Raw genomic sequence first — 18,049 nt, 5'->3', positions numbered from 1 at the left:
AGGCACTCCATTTATTCTGATCATAGGCTACAGTGCAGTGGAAGTCTCAATGTTCTGGTTTTGCAGAGCTCTCACTTAGGAAGCAGCTTTGTGCATTCTGGTTTTGCAGAGCTCTCACTTAGGAAGCAGCTTTGTGCATGCTGTTGTATGTGCTCAGTAAACATCAGGGGCTTTCCAGATCCAGGCGTTCCCTGCAGCCGTAGTTCTGGTGATGTTCACAATATGTCTTGTGCTTGCTGTGACAGCAGAGAGGGACAGAGCCCCAAGTGCCAGGCTTGGAGTGTGGCATTGCACGAGCCTTTCAGTTCACCTGTCTGGGATATTCTACATTTCTAATTGCAGTGTAGTGTTCAGAGCTGTATTCAAGCAATTCTCTCCTGGTAGCAAAAACCAGTCGGTGCGGGTTTCATTCCATGCTCGTTCTGACAACAGAAATAAGCACAGAGATATCTCATGATAGGTTAGCTTAAAATCACCACAGTGGTTTGCAAAGGTAATAGAGCTGTTAGAGATGTGCATAGAATTGCATCTGTTGCCAAGGAGTTGAACTTTGAATAGTGACTGTTACTTGAGTTGGCTATTTACCTTGCATATTTCTAACGAGAGGCCTTTCTTCCACAGGTGCTGTAAATCCAGTGGTACTTTATGTAGTAATGTGCATGGAGTTGTCCCCTACACAATGATGGAATATCGTGGCAACTTGTAATGTTCTTAATATGCAAAATGATGGCAAATGGATTAGTCTGTTAGTGCTGACTGCTGTCTGAACAATGCGCACCCACTGCAAAATGTCGGTGCTCTGCCCACTGCAAGCGCTGGATGGCAGAACTGAAATGAACACTCCCATTTTTACCAGACTTAGAAGTTCAAGCCGAATCCTTTTTTTGTAAGGAGGGAATCTAAAGGGGGAGGAGTAAGTGTAATGAAAAATCTAATCTAAGCCAATTAAAAAAAATAAAATACATCTGTGTGGCAATAGTTTCAAAGGCCTGACTTAAATCAGGCTTGAAGCAAGATGCATCGGTGTTGATGCTACCACTCTCCATCTTGCAGAGATGCTGCTGAAATTGCTGTTCTGCTGTTGGGCCTGGTGGCTCAGTTCTTACAGATTCTTGCTCTTCTTTTGATGGCTAGCTTTGCATGTGGTTCCTGAAGGCTTGGAGGCCTTGATCCAGTCCTCTGATGGACAGCTGCAGCCACTAAAGATTTTATCAATGCTGAAAGATATGGATCGTGGCTTGTTTTGCTTTCCTACTTTAGCACGTCTTTTCATTCAACTAAACCGAGCAAAGAAAAGCACAGGTGGAGTGGGGGTAGCTCTGCACAGCTCTGTATTTGGGGTCAAGGTGAGCTCCAGTTCTGTTTCCACTCTATTGCAGATAAATCTCATTGTGCTTTGCATGTTACAAATGAGATTTTATGGCATTTGAGGTTTCCTCTAGGCATTTTCCTTGTTTCTTGTCCTTTGGCTGTGACAACTAACCCCCTGCCTGTTTTGGGGAGCCTTTTTCTACTGATCTATTTTATAGTTGTTTGGGCTCCTGACCTTTTTCCTCTTCTAGGAGGAAGGCCTCCTAGGCCTGGGTCCTTGTCTGTATGGAGGGTATTTGCTCATGGATTTCTCAGGAAATTCTTTAACTTGTCTAATTCACTGCATTTTGGACTTTTAATATTTTATATTAAGTTTTATTATTAAAATAGCAGCCAGAGGACTTCCAGCTGAGGTCAAGGTCTCACTGTGCAAACTGAAGAGGCAGCCTGCTCCCAAGTGCTTGGAGTATTTGGGCTGGGATTTGGATGCCTGTATAAATTGCAGGGTTAATAGCTGTGTGTTTCTGCAGGTTCCTGGCCAGGATCCCAATGCACTTTTCAAACGCACATAAATTTAGCCTCCTTTCCTCTGTGGAAATCAGAAATTGGCTGTGTGGCAACACGTCCCCTCTGCCCCACGTAATTCCCACACATGTACTTGTTACTGACATATATATGACGGTGGTCAATACAGGTGTTTAACTTTTTAAAGAGCCTGTGTAAGTCACTAAGTGCGTATTGATTTGAAGCAAATGTAAATTAGAATTAATTTTGACTTGCTAACGTAGTCAAATAAGGAACATTTCTATTGATCTTTGTCTCAGAAGCCAATTATCTGGATTAAGTGTTTTTATTACATGAAATATGGCATACGGTATTTAATCATGCTGCATTGATCGGTGTGCAATTGCATATTTAAGACAAGGACTGTAAGTAAGAGCAGTTAACAAGCGATTTATTTTTACAAAGTGCGTCTCCTTGTACATTTACCCCCCACTTTTCCCGGTTCAAAAGCCGTGCCGGTGACTACCCCGAACGGGTGCCTGTTGACGCATGAGGATCAACAGGGATCCGTGTTGGCATCACCGCCGCTGCAGCCTCCTCCTCGCACCCCGCTCCCCTTGCACGCCCCCCCCCGGCGGCGGTGCAGCTCCTCCGAAGCCGCTGCCCCTGAGCACGAAGCGCTTTTGCCGCACCGCGCCTGGGTTAGGCAGGGCTCAGCGCGGTGATCCTGCCCGCAGGGAACTCACCCCGGGAAGGAGCGCGGAGCCGGCTGCTGGTGGCAGGAGTGCGCTGCAGATGCAGGATCGGGGACGTGGGATCGGGGATCGGGGGCAGCGCCTTAGCAGCGGGCTCGGGGCTGCGAGGCGGCGGGGTGCTGCGGGGCCCGCTCTGCCTGGCGGCGTCCCCGCGCTGCCGCTGGCCGGGTGTCCGCGCCGCTACAGCGCGCCGTGCCGCCGCTCGCTGATCTCGGTGCCATCCTGCCCTCGCCGGGTTTTCTTGGCAGTAGTTTTAATTACGTTTCGGGCTCCTGAATGAATTTGTTTTCTCTGGCTCCGCGGCGTATTGAGACGCTCGTCACGTTTGGGTGCCTGCAATCACTGATGCGTTTGTTTTAGGGGATGAATTAGTCTTCTGAGCGCGAGCATGTCCAATTTCTGAATTAGATTTCACTGAAATCTGGAACAAAACAAAACACGAAGCGGGTTTGCTGCGCCCCCATACCCCCGGCCCCCAGCGCAGGGGGCAGCCCCGCGCTCCCACCTGGTTGCAGGTGGCCAAGTCGGGCGAGCGGCAGCGGGCGCGGCCCCGTACCCTTACCTGCGGGGTGTCACACCGGGACCGGCACCGGGGCAGGGCACTGGGCATCCTCCGGGCGGCGGCCCCGCGGGACCGCCTCCCACCCTCCTCTCCTCCGGGCGCCGGGAACCCCGCCACCGGGGCAGGCGCAGCGCGGCCCTTCCCCGGCCCCGGCTCCCCCCGGAGCCGCGCGGTGCCCGCTGCCCGCCGCCGCCTTGCCGTGCCCCGGCGGCCCCGAGCTCCGCAGTCACGTGGCGCGGGGGGCGGGCGGGCGGCGGCGGCGGCGGCGGGGGGGGCGCTCCGCAGTTCGCGGGCTGCCGGCGCCCCGGCACACACACACCGAGCGCTGGAGGCTCCGGCGCGCCGCCTGCCAACCCCGGATCTACCGCCGTGCGTTTTTTTGGCCCCCGTTTTTTTTTTGTTGTTTTTTTTTTTTTTTTTTCCCAGTCTTCCCTCCTCTCTCCCCATCACCCGTTTTCCTCAGTCTTGGAAAATCCTCCGTGGGAATTTGGGATTTTTTATTTTTATTTTTTCCAGGGGGGTGTCAGGGTATCTTCCCCCCCGCCGCCTCACTCCACCTGCCCTTGCTCGTTTTCTCTTCTTTTCCCCCGTCTGCCTCTCCACTAAACCCGTGCTGATGTGCTGTGCAAGAGGCTGGAAATGGAAGTGTTGATGCTCTGGCTTTTCCCCTGGATATTTCAGTGCGTTTCGGTGCGGGCGGACTCCATCATCCACATCGGTAAGAAAGGGAGTGCAGGCGGGGGGGAAGGAGGGACGCGGCAGATAAATAAACGGAGGCATCGCCTCGTTCACCGCCGGAACGCGACGGGCAGCGGCTGAGCCCAACTCCACGGAGAGACCGGAGGAGGGAAGGGGGAAAGGCAGCCGAATCCCCCCGATTGCAAAGTTAGGGGCGAAATGCGGGCTGTGCCGGGCCGGGCTGCGGGGCGGGGACCGCCGGGGCTGCCGCTGCGGTCTCCCATGTGGTCGGAGAGCTCCGTGCCCGGACCTGTTTGGGTGGGGAAGGCTTTCTGCTCCCCCGCCGCATCCCCGCCGCCGAAAACAGCCAGCCGGCCCCAAAAGCGGGCAGGAGAGAGGCATCGTCTGAACGTGCTCGTAGGGAAAACTTTCGGGGAGATGAGCCCTTGGCTCGCATCCCCTGTCATAGCAGGTGTCAGCCGAGCCGGAATGCGGGGGGAGAACTTGGCTGGGAAAGGGTTAGAGAGGCGAGGTTTGCAGCGGCTCCGTGCGTGTGCGTCTGTGTCTGTGTCTGTGCGCGCAACTGTTGGGGTCTGAAGAAGAGCTCCTTAAAACCCTCGGGCAGCAGGAAGGCTGGATCGGCCATGGGAGGAAGAGAGAGGGGTGAAGAAGAGGCAAAGGAAAGGCTGCTGTGAACTTTCATGGCTTCTGGGAGCGAGGCACGGTAATGTCCGCGGGAAGCCTGGCAAGCAGAGGCGAGGCTCTGCAGTCACCTTTTGGCTGGCGTTGAAAGGTACCGGCAGGAAGGAGATGAGGCTGGTTAGGGGCGGAGAGGGGGGAGAGCATCACTTGTGGAAGCCTGTGATAGAGGAGGAGACGGGAGAACGGCCGGGGAAGGAAAAACCGTCATTCCACCAGCCCTTTAGGGAGGGTGGGAGAATTAAAAAAAATATATATATATTTTAAAAAAAAAAAAAAAAAAGAAGGAAGGAAGGAGGAGGCGGCCGGGCCGGGAGCGGTCCTGGCGAGGGTTGCTCCGAGGGGACGGGAGGAGAGACCCGGGGCGGAGAAGGGGCGACCGGGGGCGGTCCCGTAATGCTGTTACCGGCGGGCAGCAGCCCCGGGGCCGGCGGAGGAGGCTCTGGTCTGCGCCTCTCGCCTCGGGAGCCCGGGGGCGCAGCCCAGGCAGACGGCATTGCGGAGCCGTTAGGCAGCCAGGGGCAGCCCCGGCCGCAGCGGGGGGAATCCGGCCCCGGGGCGCCCCCCCGGGGTTGGGAAGAGCCCTGGGGAAGCGCCGAGTCCGAGCAGGGGGGGTCCTCGTGGCTCTGCCCCTCGGCCCCGCTCTTCCCGCGGGGCACGGTGTCACCGCAGCTTCCCCCCCCCCGAGCAAACTTCAGCGGCCCGGGCACGCGAGGCGTGAATCAGCAGCGCTGCCCCGGCCGGGGACGGCACGTTTTGTTCCCACTGCCAGCCCCGCAGGTCAGCTACCGCTCCGCAGGGCAGGGCGGCAGAGCCGGTGCGCGCACACAGCCGCTGGGCAGACGGGGCATCTTACATAACGCCCATCGCCAGCTGCTTCCGCGCCAACGGCATAGACAGGACGGCCAAATGGCAGCTTGCAGGTTACGGGACGCAAAGCCCGGTTTCGCCTTCGCGTGGGCGCGACCCTCCGAATAGCAGCGCTGCCCGCAGGCAGCAGGCGGGGAGCAGAAAGTTGGTCTCAATCCCAGGGCCGCCCCCCTGCCGGCGGTGCGGGTCCCAAGCCCCCTGCCCGGCCCGACGGGGGGCTCCGGGGCGGCGGGCAGCGCCCTCACCGCCTCTGCCTCCTTCCTCCCCGCAGGTGCCATTTTTGAAGGCAATGCTGCCAAGGACGACGAGGTGTTCAAGCAGGCGGTGTCGGATCTGAACCTCAATGACGACATCCTCCAGAGCGAGAAGATCACCTACTCCATCAAGCTCATCGAGGCCAACAACCCCTTCCATGCGGTGCAGGAAGGTGAGCCCCGGGTGGCACCCGCCCGTGCGCCGGGAGCGAGTCTCGGCGCTGCCGGCAGCCCCGGCCCGCTCCTGGCGCTCGCCTGGAAACTTTTCTTCTGTCGGGTGTCGGCGCTGTCTTACAAGGAAACGGGAGGGATGGCGCGCTTCTGCGGCGCCGTGCCGTGCCGGGGCAGCCGGGCTGGGGGGAGCAGCCGCGGGGGAGCCGGCGGGGCCGGGGGTTCCGTGCCGCTTCCGAGCCCGCAAGACCCCCTGCTCTCCGTGGCCGAGGGAGAAAAGCCGGGCAGAGGAGCGGCTCGGCCCGGTGGGGGGCTCCTGAGTGGTCTCCCTTCCCGGGAAAACAGAGGCCGGTGCTTCCCGAGACAGGAGCTCCCTGCCGGGGGGCGAGGGGAGGCCGGGGTAGCCAAGTCGCCGGCTGAAAACCTGCCACAGTTTACAAGATCTGACAAGTAGCAACGTAGGTAAATCATTTCGATTAGATTTTTTTTCTCTCCTCCTCCAAAGGGAAACGTTTAAATTAATCAGCTTGCCTTTACAAATAAGACTTGAAAAATATATTATTTGTGATTTAATGAAGCCAAGGTTAATTATGGCCTATGTTATTTCAGAAGCTGTGTTTTTCAGTAGTAATTATTCTAGAAACAGAGAGCTATTTATATACCCAGACTAGAATATTTAAAAAAAAAAATGATTCATCGCCAGCCTTGCCCCTACTTTTGCAGAGCACAGAGTGAATCTTTCCCTTATGAAAATTTGCATTAATCCATATGTATTTATATGTAAGTTGTGTACATGCAAATTATGGATACAAAATTGCACCAAATGTTAATTTTCATGAACTCCAAACAAATTCTTCTGCTACATTCTTTCCCCCAGTTAGGTGCTAGTTAATACGCACATTCAGGAGAAACAGCAATATTTACCTTTTAATGGGTCTGATCCCATTATAAATGGGATTCCTCCTACTGCTCTGAAAGCTTTGCAAGGAGGTACAAAAAATAAGCTTTATGAAAATGGAAGAAGGGGACTTTAAAACAAAACCCCACCCACACAGTCACACACCAGAGGAAAATAAAAATCTCTAAATAATGGCGGTGTTGATTTATTGGCAAAGATTAACTCAGAACAATGGCATCTTCCTACATGTGCAAAAGCTCAGTGTCCTGTATTGGAGCTTATTCAAATTCATGGAAGTGACAGCAGTTGGCTGGCTGAACAATTGCTTTCAACAATGTCTCTTGTCAGAAGTAAAACTTTATAAAACTATTCTGAGCGCCCTGGGATCTGAGCTGACATTCTTGTGGACAGAGTACCTTTGCTCAGTTTTGTTGAGCAGAAGAGAACAACCAGCTGGAGGATTCTTCTTGGTCTAGTAGTATTTTGTTGTTGCTGTTGCTCTCTTTTACTATTCTTGAAGATTCATATTGCATTTAAGAAGACTACCTTCAAAGGTATCTTGAAAATCCATGCTGAAGCCACAGAAAGGATTCTGGTCAGCTTTTTAATCTATTTGATACAGAGTGTTTGTGCTACCTGAGTATATGTAAATAAAGGTGTTTCCTCCTACCCTTTCCAAGATGCTCTTTCAGGGCTCACGTGTCCATTGCATTTAGAATTGCTCTTTGATGGTGTGATCACATGCTGGAGAATTAAGGAAGTGATCAATGAATGCTCACAGTTCCAAAGAGAAATTGTCCTTTGTCACTACTTAATTAAGGCATATCAAGGTGTCTTCTTCTGGGAGAGCTACGTAATGATACTATCTGCGAGTAAGAACCTTGCCACTGTGGGCTGTGGGAGAGCTAAGAGAAGAGTGTCAGCCTTTGCTCAATTTCCTGGCTTGCTTTGTCAGTTCAGGTCTGGTCTCTCTCTTTCTCTCTCTCTCTCTCTTTTTAAGATTTAATTTCCTACTTTTGAAACCGTTATACAACATGCTGACAGAATGATACATGGGACACAGGAGTTCCTGGGCTATTCTTACCGTGCAAAGTTGCTCTGCCGAGTGTTACTTGGTGTCATTCTGACTATTCAGAATCTCCTTGTATCTTACTGTACTGGTTCCCTGCTCATTTTGGTAGAATATTGCAGATAGCAGTCGAAATATCCTGGAGCAAATCCTCTGCCCACACTGCTTGCAGAATGTTGCTGCTGCTACGTAAAATGCCCTGACATCCACATTATTCTTCTGCAGTCTTTCTAAGCAGTGCCATGGAAATCAATGTTGCAAGCATTAGTTTCATAGCGATGGAACTTCTTATAGTAAAAAACAATCTAGAAATAAAAATAGACTGCTATGACACTACTGCCAGAATAGTACACACAGTAAATCAAACCACAAATATTGTTTTTATTTGAATAATCTTTTACACAATTTTATGAAAGGACATTGTGAACTATTCCTTAAGCCCTTTTTAAAAAGCGTTGCAAGCAAAGGACCTTTGTTTCAATGATACCATGCTGGTGGAACTATGAAAAGTCATTTCTCTGTGTAACAAGGTCTATTACACAGTAATAAGGCTTTAGTTATGGATGGTGATAGTTATTAGCACGTGTTTGACCTGACCTTCCTTGTGCCATTGGAGAACTTCTGCATGGGTAGGAAGCATGGAAAAGCAGTGCCTGTTGGGTTTTCTCAACAGGAGCTGTGCGTTTGTGGAACTAAAGGCCAAACAGAAACTAATTTGCCTTTTGTAAATGGAGTAGTTTTTGGTGATGGAAGGTATGGTGAAATGAAATAGGATTTTGAATATAAGGGCTCTAGGGAGTTCGCTTTGAGAGAAGAGGGCACTATTCTGATAGTTTCTGGTGACTGCAGTAGGGAAATAAATCAGAGGCCCTTTTTCTTCAAAGAGTTGTTGGATGCTCGTGATAATAATGGTTGTGTAGGGTACCAGAGAATAGTAATTAGCAAACATTGTAATTGTGTTCCATCTTTGTCTTTTATTTCACCACATATTGCAAAAAAAAATCCAGATGTGCTGATAGGTAAAAAGATTATTTTGGCTCCATCAAACTCATGTTTTATAGCAGAGTGTGGCAAGTGTATGGAAGGAATTCCAGAGGCAAGGGATGTGACAGTAAAGAACAAACAGACCCTGGTGTATTCATAAAATTGGACTTTGTTGTCTGTTTGTGCTTATGAGCAGTCATTGCATTTTGTCTTATATTGCTTTTATACATGCGGCAATTACTGAAGGGATAAATTGTTTTTTTCACTGGCTGTCACAGGAGAAAATATACATGGGGAATCATTGTTCTTTTCATACAATTTTAAGGAAATCAGCTGAAATCACAAACATGATGTTAAATTATATCCTAGCTTCCAAAGGAGCTATGTGCTCAATTTCCAATGATAGGAAAGGAAATAGTAAGTGCTTGTTTGTGTGTGGTGTGTATTTAACCTAGTAGTGTGGTAACCTTTTTGTGATTCAAGCACTCAAATAAGCTCAAAGGTATGAGAAACACCTCAGAGCTTTTGATTCAAATTGGGAATTTTGAGCCTGCCATTGGTGTTGAAAAGTCACTTTGCGTGTGACGTATGGGTGGCAAACAAGTTTCCAGCTGGGCTTGAAAACGTGATGGTACGTTTAAACTAAAAACCAAACAAGTCTAATGTGTAAGCTTTTAAGATGTCACTTTTGAAGGGGGAATAGTCAGCAGTAGGTCAAAACTGGGGCACAGGAAAGTTAATTCTTAACTTTCTTAGTGCTCTTTGGAGAAGGAGATCCCAGGGAAATAGTAATTCAGAAACTGTTTAAAACCCTGTTTCTCAGTGAATGATGCTTACACATCTATGGAGCTTTCCTGGAGCTGAAACTTGCTGTTCTCTCTGCATAGCAATTTCAAATGAATTGTTTCTAATTTGAGCAGCCTTGTATGTATGCTTGTTGATGTTAAAAAGCTGTCAGCTCTGGAAACCAGAACAAATTTGGAAAATCAGAATGTGATTTGAGAGCAAGAATGGGGTTCCATAAATGGGTTTATTGTCAATCCCATGTATGCTGCTGTGGTTTCAGAGCTACCCAGAGTTGCAGATTTTTTGGATGTCTCTTGTACACCATTGAGTGAATCTCATCTCTTATAGTGTATAGGACTCAGGAATGATATGTGCTTGGCAGAGTTCTAGAAACTGTCTTGGCTCAGCACATAAATTTCAAGTTACTACCATGGTTGCTTTCTAACAGTTCTATTTGTTGAGAAGGCATAAGCTGATCAGAGTGGGGATAAGTAAGGTGAACAAGACAACTGGAGAATGGGGCTTGTTGGCTCCATTGCTATTCTTGCATTTATTTGCCAGGCTAAAATCCCATGCAGAGGTGTACTTGTCATATGTGTGTTGCCTGGTAGTAGGGAACCATGGAGGAGCAGAGTAACTGTATACTTACATGGGTGCACGTATATTGGGATTTTTGCACATAGTTCGTTTTGCAAATACAAGACTTAATGCAGATTTAGTGCAGGTGACCCTGACTAGAACCAAACAGGCAGGTCAGAAGTTGTGTCCTGATTTTAGTGAAATATAGAGTTCAGGCTTCAATTAAAGGGCTATTTTCTCTGCTGGGAGAATTTAAACTTGAGTGGCTATTAAATATAGAAGAGGAAGACCTCTTTTCACAGCTGCTGTGAGAAGATAGCCATCAGTCATGATGATAACACTCCCCTTGCCCTCGGGTGAGCCCAGATCCAACCCTTTTTAAAGCTGTGTCAAATAGGCATTTGTGTAAATGCAGGGCAAGGCATTTTGTTTGGCTGAGCTAGGGTTTCACATGACCCAGCAGTGAAGGCTGTAGTTTTTAGAGTCAGGATGTTTTAATACCAGAATGGATGAGTAGAGAGAAAAAGAAAAACACGACAAATACAAACAGAAACAATCTGGTAAAAAAATAATAAAATATTACATATGTAATTATTACTACTCTTATTATTATTTTATTTTAATCCATGATTTATTGATTGACTGCAATGAATTGGGGAATTTGTTACCTAGCTAGAAGAAGTGTCATAGGTTGGACCTACATTTTAAACATAAAACATAAAAATAAGTTCTCTTTTGACCAGAATAACAAAGGATTGGTTTATATCAATATACTGTCTATTAGTTTTTCCTCCCGTGGTTTCTCTCAAGTCCTTCACTGTCACATAACGTTACCTTTAGCTGCTCTTCTTCCACAGCTTGCCTGAACACAGATTTCACACTGTTTTCATCAGGACATGGTGTCTTGTTTAGAAGTTTTTGACAGTTGAACTCTGATCTCTCCAGAAAGAACATATTGTTATATACATTTTTTTTTCTAGTTTTAATCTGAGCTTTCAACACTTTTTGAAAGCCACCAAGGAAGAGTTCATGTAGGGGATCCCTCCCCTGGTCGGGGAGGCTTTGCTGTGTAACTACACATTTTTTCTACTAGTCTGCTGCAGTTAAAAGCTGTTGCTCAGAGGGGTGAATGAGCTTAACAGTTTTACCTCCTTGTGCCCTTTGAGACCAAACCAAGACTTGTTAAGGACTGCCACAGTGAAGACATCTGTGACACTGTTATATCATTGTGCTTGTGTTTTTATGCTCTGTAGTTGCATAGCTCAGTGTATTGTGAACCAGGGTGTTCCAGAGAGTTAAAATTCCAGCAAATTAAAATGTCTGTCTCTTGAGATTCTTGTGGTTTTGTTATGCTGAAAGCAAGAACCTGCAGATATCTTCAGTAGGAAGGAAAGAAGCCAATAGCCCATAAAGGAGTCTATTTGGTGCTGAGGATGTAGGCAAGCTGTTGGCAAAAATCCAAATATGAATTTATTTTGTTGTTTCTTTCTGTGTGTTACTCAGGTTCTGGTCAGAGTTAAAATGCAGGTGCAAAATATTTTGTATTTTGGGAGGCATTGCCTCTGAAATGCATCCCTGCTATTGCTTTTTATTGCCTTTTTTTTTTTTTTCCTACCTTCACTGGGATGTAAGGAGGTTAATTCCATCGCAGCCGTACTCTCTGCTTTTGGAGAGGTTCACATTATTTTGGGCTGGGTCTGAGCTGCCTGGCGAGCGAGCTCCAGACAGTGCCCTACATCGAAGTGCAGCAGGAGGCGAGAGGTCAGGGGATGAAGGAGGAGCTGTGTTTCCCAGCTTAGCATCTCAAGGTAGAAAGGGGAATGGGTGTCCTGGAAACAGTGGCAGTGTGGGTGGGACCTGTTCTGAGCCCAGGGTCCTGCCCCAGAGGTGATGAAAGGGTGCAGGGCTCAGGTCCCAGACGCTTCTTGCTGTGGGATGGCAGGAAGTCCTTGGGTGGCTGCATGCTTTGCAATTGAAGGGGTTTAATTTTGTCTGAAATACCATTTTACTACCTCCATCTGCATAGCTGTCTAAGCTCATTTCTTCTCTCTCTTCTAATATGCAGACTAGCTAACACCTTTATTTCCACAACAGGTGTGGGCCACCCATCTATTTCAAGGGTTTTGTGCAAAAGAGCAGCTGCAGGTTAGGCAACAATTCTTTTTCAATACCTAATGGTTTTCTCCACTGATCCTGCTGCCAATCCTTCTCATTTATCAAGGAGCTGCAGTTGAGTCTCTTATTCTAGGATTTCATTATAGAAAATATGCTACATCATTAACTTGCATGCTAGGAATTATCCCAAAAGCTCAGAAATAAGCAGTATTCATAAAAATATTAGCACATGTATTTCAGGGTTAAGGATTTTCTTTCTTTTTCTGTGTGTTTTTTTTTTTTTTTTTAAGAAAATAATTTTTGGAGTTCTTTTGTTTGTCTGAAGCAGATTTTCTCAGTTATTACTGTGGAGGAGGATCTGGAAATGTGAAATGAGTGTACAACACTGCCTCAGCCTGATCTAGTCAAAATAATGGGTAAAGAAAATTGTCCTAAATTGTGAAATATAAGCAGTATATATGCATGCACATATACCATGTGCAAATAATTTAATTGCTAGACTTAATTGTAATGTGTCCAGTAGGGAATACACCTTGATCTTTTCTAGGTTCAGAGTCTTCCAGATACAGACAATTAAAGGACTGACAAATTATTACATTTTGAATTGTGTCTTGATCCTAGCAGAATGAAATCGATGTGTTATTTTGACATGATTTATCATGGTGTGGTTGAACCATACAATGAAAAGAGTTAAAATTACAAATTGTTTGAACAGAGGGGGTATTATTATGTTTATTTAAAATGTTTGTGGTGTACCATAGTTATTTACTGGAAGGAAAACAAAACATAGTTATACAACGACAATAGTGCCTGAATATAAGACTTCAGCACAGTAAGACTGTGGCTGAAAAAGTTTCTTCAGACTGAACTTTTTGCCATCTCAGAGGAATCACTGTCAAAGTCTTCCTTGCTTTTTAGGCAAAGATCAGAATGTTTTTCCTACTTTTATTCATAAGTTCCCTCAGAGGGGAATTCCTGCTGTGTATTTATTTGTCGCTGTCATCTGTTGCTTAGAGGTGTTTTTTCAATTTGCCCCTCAGAAAAAAAATAATTAAAATGCATTGTTGGAATCATACTGCTGTATAGGTCTTATAATTATATGACATTACGCTTTTTTTTTTTTTTAACAGCTGTCTTTATCTGGAAGTGCCTTGCCAGAGTGGAAATGGCCCACACAGCTGTTGCTTTTCTGGAAAGAAATTTTTCCATAATTTACAGATATTTGAGTTCATGCTTTGGCCTGGCTTGAAAAATGGCTCACATGTTCAATTACGTGTTCAATTATGCATTTTGACCTTTTTTTTTTTTTTTTTTTTCCCTGATGTACTGGAGTTTGCAGTGATTCTTCTTACATGAAGTACATGTACATGTAGTTCTTCCCATTTGTAAACCTGCTGAGAAGAGCCAGATTTGAAACCGAGGAATTAAACATTTTACATACAGGGCACATCCAAGACATGCAGGCTACTGTAAGCAAAGGTATGTCAATTCTGATGTTAAAATCTAGGTGCCAACCTGAAAAGCCTTTCTATCTCACTCTTTGCTGAGGACGGGTCCAGCTACCACTGATCCTTGGTGTAGGTCTTGAATTGTTAGGGTTCTACTCCATGACAAATTTGCAGTGAGACTGTTAAATAGCATACAACATTTTGGGATCTTCATTTTATATCATATATGGATCTGTAGTCTTTTCAAAGGCAGATCATAATGATATGCTAATATGCCAAGGTGTCTTTCATTTACATAACATTAAGGCAATAAATATCTAAAATGAGAAATATGTTTAAAAGGTTTCTTTTATGTTTTTCCTAACAGCTTGCATTTAGTTATAATTTGGAGACCTGCTAGCTGTGCTTGAAACTGTGTTCAGGCTGGTGGGCTTGAAGTGCTTTTTATAGCCTGAAAGGTTTTTATTATCAGAAAAAGTCTGTCTGTACAAGCCCTGCTGACTTTAAGTTCCTTTCTTTTGACCCCCTTGTGGCATCTTGGTGCCTGTCCATTTTTTTTTTCCTTTTGCCTGTTTTATTATATATTCAGATATGCAGTTAGAATTAATATTGGAAAGCATTAATAGCTCACATTTAAAGGTAAGGAGAATGAAGAGGCATTAATTTCAAGTGGTGTTTGGCTACATTAAAACACACAGCAGGGTTCCTACTGCTTGTCCTTACTAAGAACCATTCCCCTAGCAACCTTTCATAAAGGAAGTAAAAGGACAGTAAGAAAACATTTTTTTCCCCCCTTATATTCAACAGAATAATATCTAAGCAATGACTTGCTCACTTAAAAATAAAACAAGCTTACACCAAAAAAACTGTCAGTTGGTCCAAGCTTCCGTTATGTATCCTGTTTCTCAGTTCAACCACCTAGTCCTGTGCTTTTTAACTTACTTACGTGAGTCTTTGAGATTTTAACTAGTAGCAGTGCTGATAGAATACTTTCAGTATCCTCAAAATTGCATTAACAATCTGTCTTGTTCTTATTTAAAATGTGACTAAAAAGGATTTTCCATGTGAGTGAAAGTTTGTAAAGTTAATGAGAATTGCTTTTGTCAGCAGGTAAATGATTCTCCTCTATACCATTACTTGATAGTTAGGAAATACTAGTTACTTGCTGCATGGCTATACTTTCAAAACAGAAATTGTGTATTGATATAGAGAAGCATTTCTATTGTTCTTTGTTCTTCTAACCTCTCAGCTCCTGGATAAAAGTAAAACTTGCTTGGGGGAACGTGGAATTTGTTTATGGGAGACAGAGACTCTTGGTGTCATTTTTGGTGTTTGCAAAACTTCAGGTTATTTTTTATTTAAAAAAATGCTTTAGAACTCTAACGGAAGCTATGTTACAAAATAAACTTTGTTTTGTATGGAATACTAGCAGTATTTTAATCCAAAGACCAATATTTTCCCAATTTTCTATGTTCTTGAGGATATTTCCTACTTGAGGAACAAGATCAGTTATCTGAGAGACAGAGGAAAGGAACTTAGGATGCGGTGTGGGCAAGGGTCAAAACACAGAGGACTAGGATGTTGAAGTGTGCAAGAAAAAAAAAATAGGAAAAATGCAATTACCTGCTTAAAGTTTATTTCTTCTTTACTGAAACTTTCTTTTTCTTTTCTTTCATCTTGCTTCTGTCTGTCTGAAATACTTTAGTCACAGTGGAAGAAACAGTGATTTTGATATAGGTTGGATTTAGTAACACAACCCAAGGAAAAGGCTTGCTCTCCCTCTGGTCTTAGCAAGATGCTTGCACAAGTATGGATCTGGATTTTTAAAGAAGCTGCAGAAGGGCAGGGGTGCTACCCCGTTAGCCAGTAATCAGCCTGCAGAGGCAGGCATTTCCCTTCCTGAGAGAAGAAAAGGCGTTTCCAAAGTGTGTTCACAGGGCAAAATGAGGAAGGATCTTGTCCAGCAGAAGCTGAGGTCAGCTGAATCTCTGCTTGTAGAAAGTCACCTGCTGAGGGCTGCTTGAAGTGACTGTGCCTGTAAGTAGATTAAAGTGTTGTGCAACCCACGTGAAAAGTAATTTCACATTTCAGCTATACCTCGATGTTTTTTTTTTCTTTAAAATAAATAAGTAAATAAATAAATAGATAAATGTAAGGGACTGTGTATGGTAACTCCAGGGGAGCACTTGGGAGGAACAGCTTGCAGCAAAACTTTTAGAAAATCAGTATCCTCAGCAACAAGTTAGCATACCCATTACATGTGTTACGGTGCTTTGGCAGCCAGTGGGGTCTTGCCTCGCCTCTGGACAGGCACTCACAAAGTCAGTTGTGCAGGCAAGCAGAAGTGCTGTTGTCAACCGTGATTAGAGCCAGCCTTCTCAAAGCAGGTGGCTGCAGTCCTCTTCCCTTCTCTGCCCGTGGCAGTGCCGCTGCTGTGGCAAGACTGGTTCACAAATGGGTTTCTAAAGGCTTAACGCCTTGTCATGTGCTGAGGACAGCTTACATTTTTGTGACCATGGTGTGCCCTCTTTGCTTTTACAATGTCGATTAAAAATAAAACATTATGTCAGTTCAACCTCAGAGTCAACTAGGCAATGCAATGACTAGTGAAGCCTGATTCTTCTGGAATCAGATCTCCAACCCTAGGTCTCAAATTTTCATTAGATTTTTCTTTCTGTCTTCCATTTTTTATTTTTTATTTATTTTATTTTATTTTATTTACAATAAGCTAATATTTATCTCAGGAAGAGCTGAAGAGCTCTTCCTTCTGTCGTCTGCTTTTTTTTTTTTTTTTTTTTTTTTTTTTTCACGTGTGCCTTATTGCCAAGTTACGTACTGTATAGTTGTTGCTGGTGTTTTTATAGTTTGGGTTCTTCACCCAAACTCCAGTTTCTCAAAGTCTCCTAGCTGGTGAGGCATATACTTTCCTCTCTGTGTTTGTACTTTTCAGAGCTGCCTTCTCACTTGCAGCCAACAGTGCCGTGCCCTGTTTTGTATGGACAGCAGCAGATTCATCATTCTAGTTCCTAGTGAGGTTTATAAATGTAAACTCTTTCTCTGAATTCTGATGTCTTTTCTGTACCTGCCTTCTCTTGTATGGTAGTACATTGCTCCCCCCATACTTCCCTCTTCCCTGCCACTGCTCAATGCAATAGATTTTATCAACATGCCTTTTATGATTTGCAGGATTATTCTATTTCCATTGCATTTTAATCATCTTGATGACAACATCTGTTGGCAGCAGTACACAGATGTTTCTCAGGGCATATTCTAAGGTTTGTAAATAGTTACTATATCTACATGAGAAAACTAAAGTTTTGTCTTGTCCATTTACATTAAAAGAAGCAGAACTGCATTATGGAAATGAAATGTGTGTCTATGGTGTCTATGGGAGACTTGCTGCCTTTCAGTGAGTGCCAGGGGAAACCTTTAAGTTCCAGACAGCTTCCTCTATGTTAGCTGCTGCAGAGAGCCGAGGGTCTGTATTACAGAATTATCTCTCTCAACCTGCTTTCACTGGTATGACATGTAATCTTCTTCTCTTTTTAATTTTATTTTTGATTTTAACCCTCAAAGGTGTGCTTCTCTAACATCATAAGGAAATGGAGAACACACATAAAAGAGAAGCCAGGGGTGCTCCTCGAGAACATCACAGTAACTCAAAAGAATGACAAAATATCAAGAACGTAAAGAAGAAATTACAACAGTGGTCCATTATATTTGCTGCAGGGCATTCTGACAGTGCTGGCAGTTAACTGCATTCAGGTTAAAATGACAGTTTGGTCAAAAATTCTTCATAAAATATTAGTGAACTAGAAGGCAGATTGTGTATTGTCATAATTTTGTGCCTTTTTGTTTTCTTTCTTGTGTTGATTTTCTTCAATGAGAGGTTGTCCTTTAGGCAGTTAAACAAGCAGAAAAGTCCCTTGCAGGTATTTAAGAAATAAAGTTTGGCAATTGAAGACAGGAGTTCATGTCCTGCACTCATGGTGGCAATGGGGCTCCAAACTACATTTTGCTAATCTTGCTAATCAATTTTTTATTGCTGCCAGCCTGCAGGGACATTATTTGTAAACCAATCTTGTCTCTTGCCTAAGAAGTTACAGGCAGTTGTGCAGAGTCACTGGAAGTGGTGTATGTTTGATAGGAAGCTGTATGAGTAAGGCTTGGAACAAGATGTGTTGATCGTGATGTTTTGGCTCTCTTTGAAATTTATTTTCTCAGAAAAACAAGAATTAACTGTTACTTAGGGTAATTAATAGAGAAAGGTTATTTTGGATCTCTCTTTTGTATGTAAAAGGAGAAAATGTACTTTAAAATGTTGTTCTTTTGCATTTTCAAAGCAGTAAAGGTTATAGTCTGTAAC

At 45.0% G+C, this 18,049-nt stretch overlaps 1 protein-coding gene across 1 annotated transcript in view; it reads left to right on the top strand.

Moving 5' to 3' along the window:
- Positions 1 to 3,771: 3,771 nt before the first annotated feature.
- Positions 3,772 to 18,049, top strand: part of GRID1 (glutamate ionotropic receptor delta type subunit 1) — a gene marked incomplete at its 5' end in the record, with an annotated part of 538,355 nt that continues 524,077 nt past the window's right edge. Inside the window, 2 exons of the mRNA XM_082765290.1 lie at positions 3,772 to 3,850; positions 5,651 to 5,806. Of these exons, the coding sequence (XP_082621416.1) occupies positions 3,772 to 3,850; positions 5,651 to 5,806 (235 nt within the window). The remainder of the gene's footprint in view (positions 3,851 to 5,650; positions 5,807 to 18,049) is intronic.

This window comes from Aythya marila (assembly GCF_965140915.1).
Source record: "Aythya marila genome assembly, chromosome: 7".
Taxonomy (NCBI): domain Eukaryota; kingdom Metazoa; phylum Chordata; class Aves; order Anseriformes; family Anatidae; genus Aythya; species Aythya marila.
Note: the sequence above shows the minus strand (reverse complement) of the source record. Positions and strands in the feature narration are given on the sequence as shown.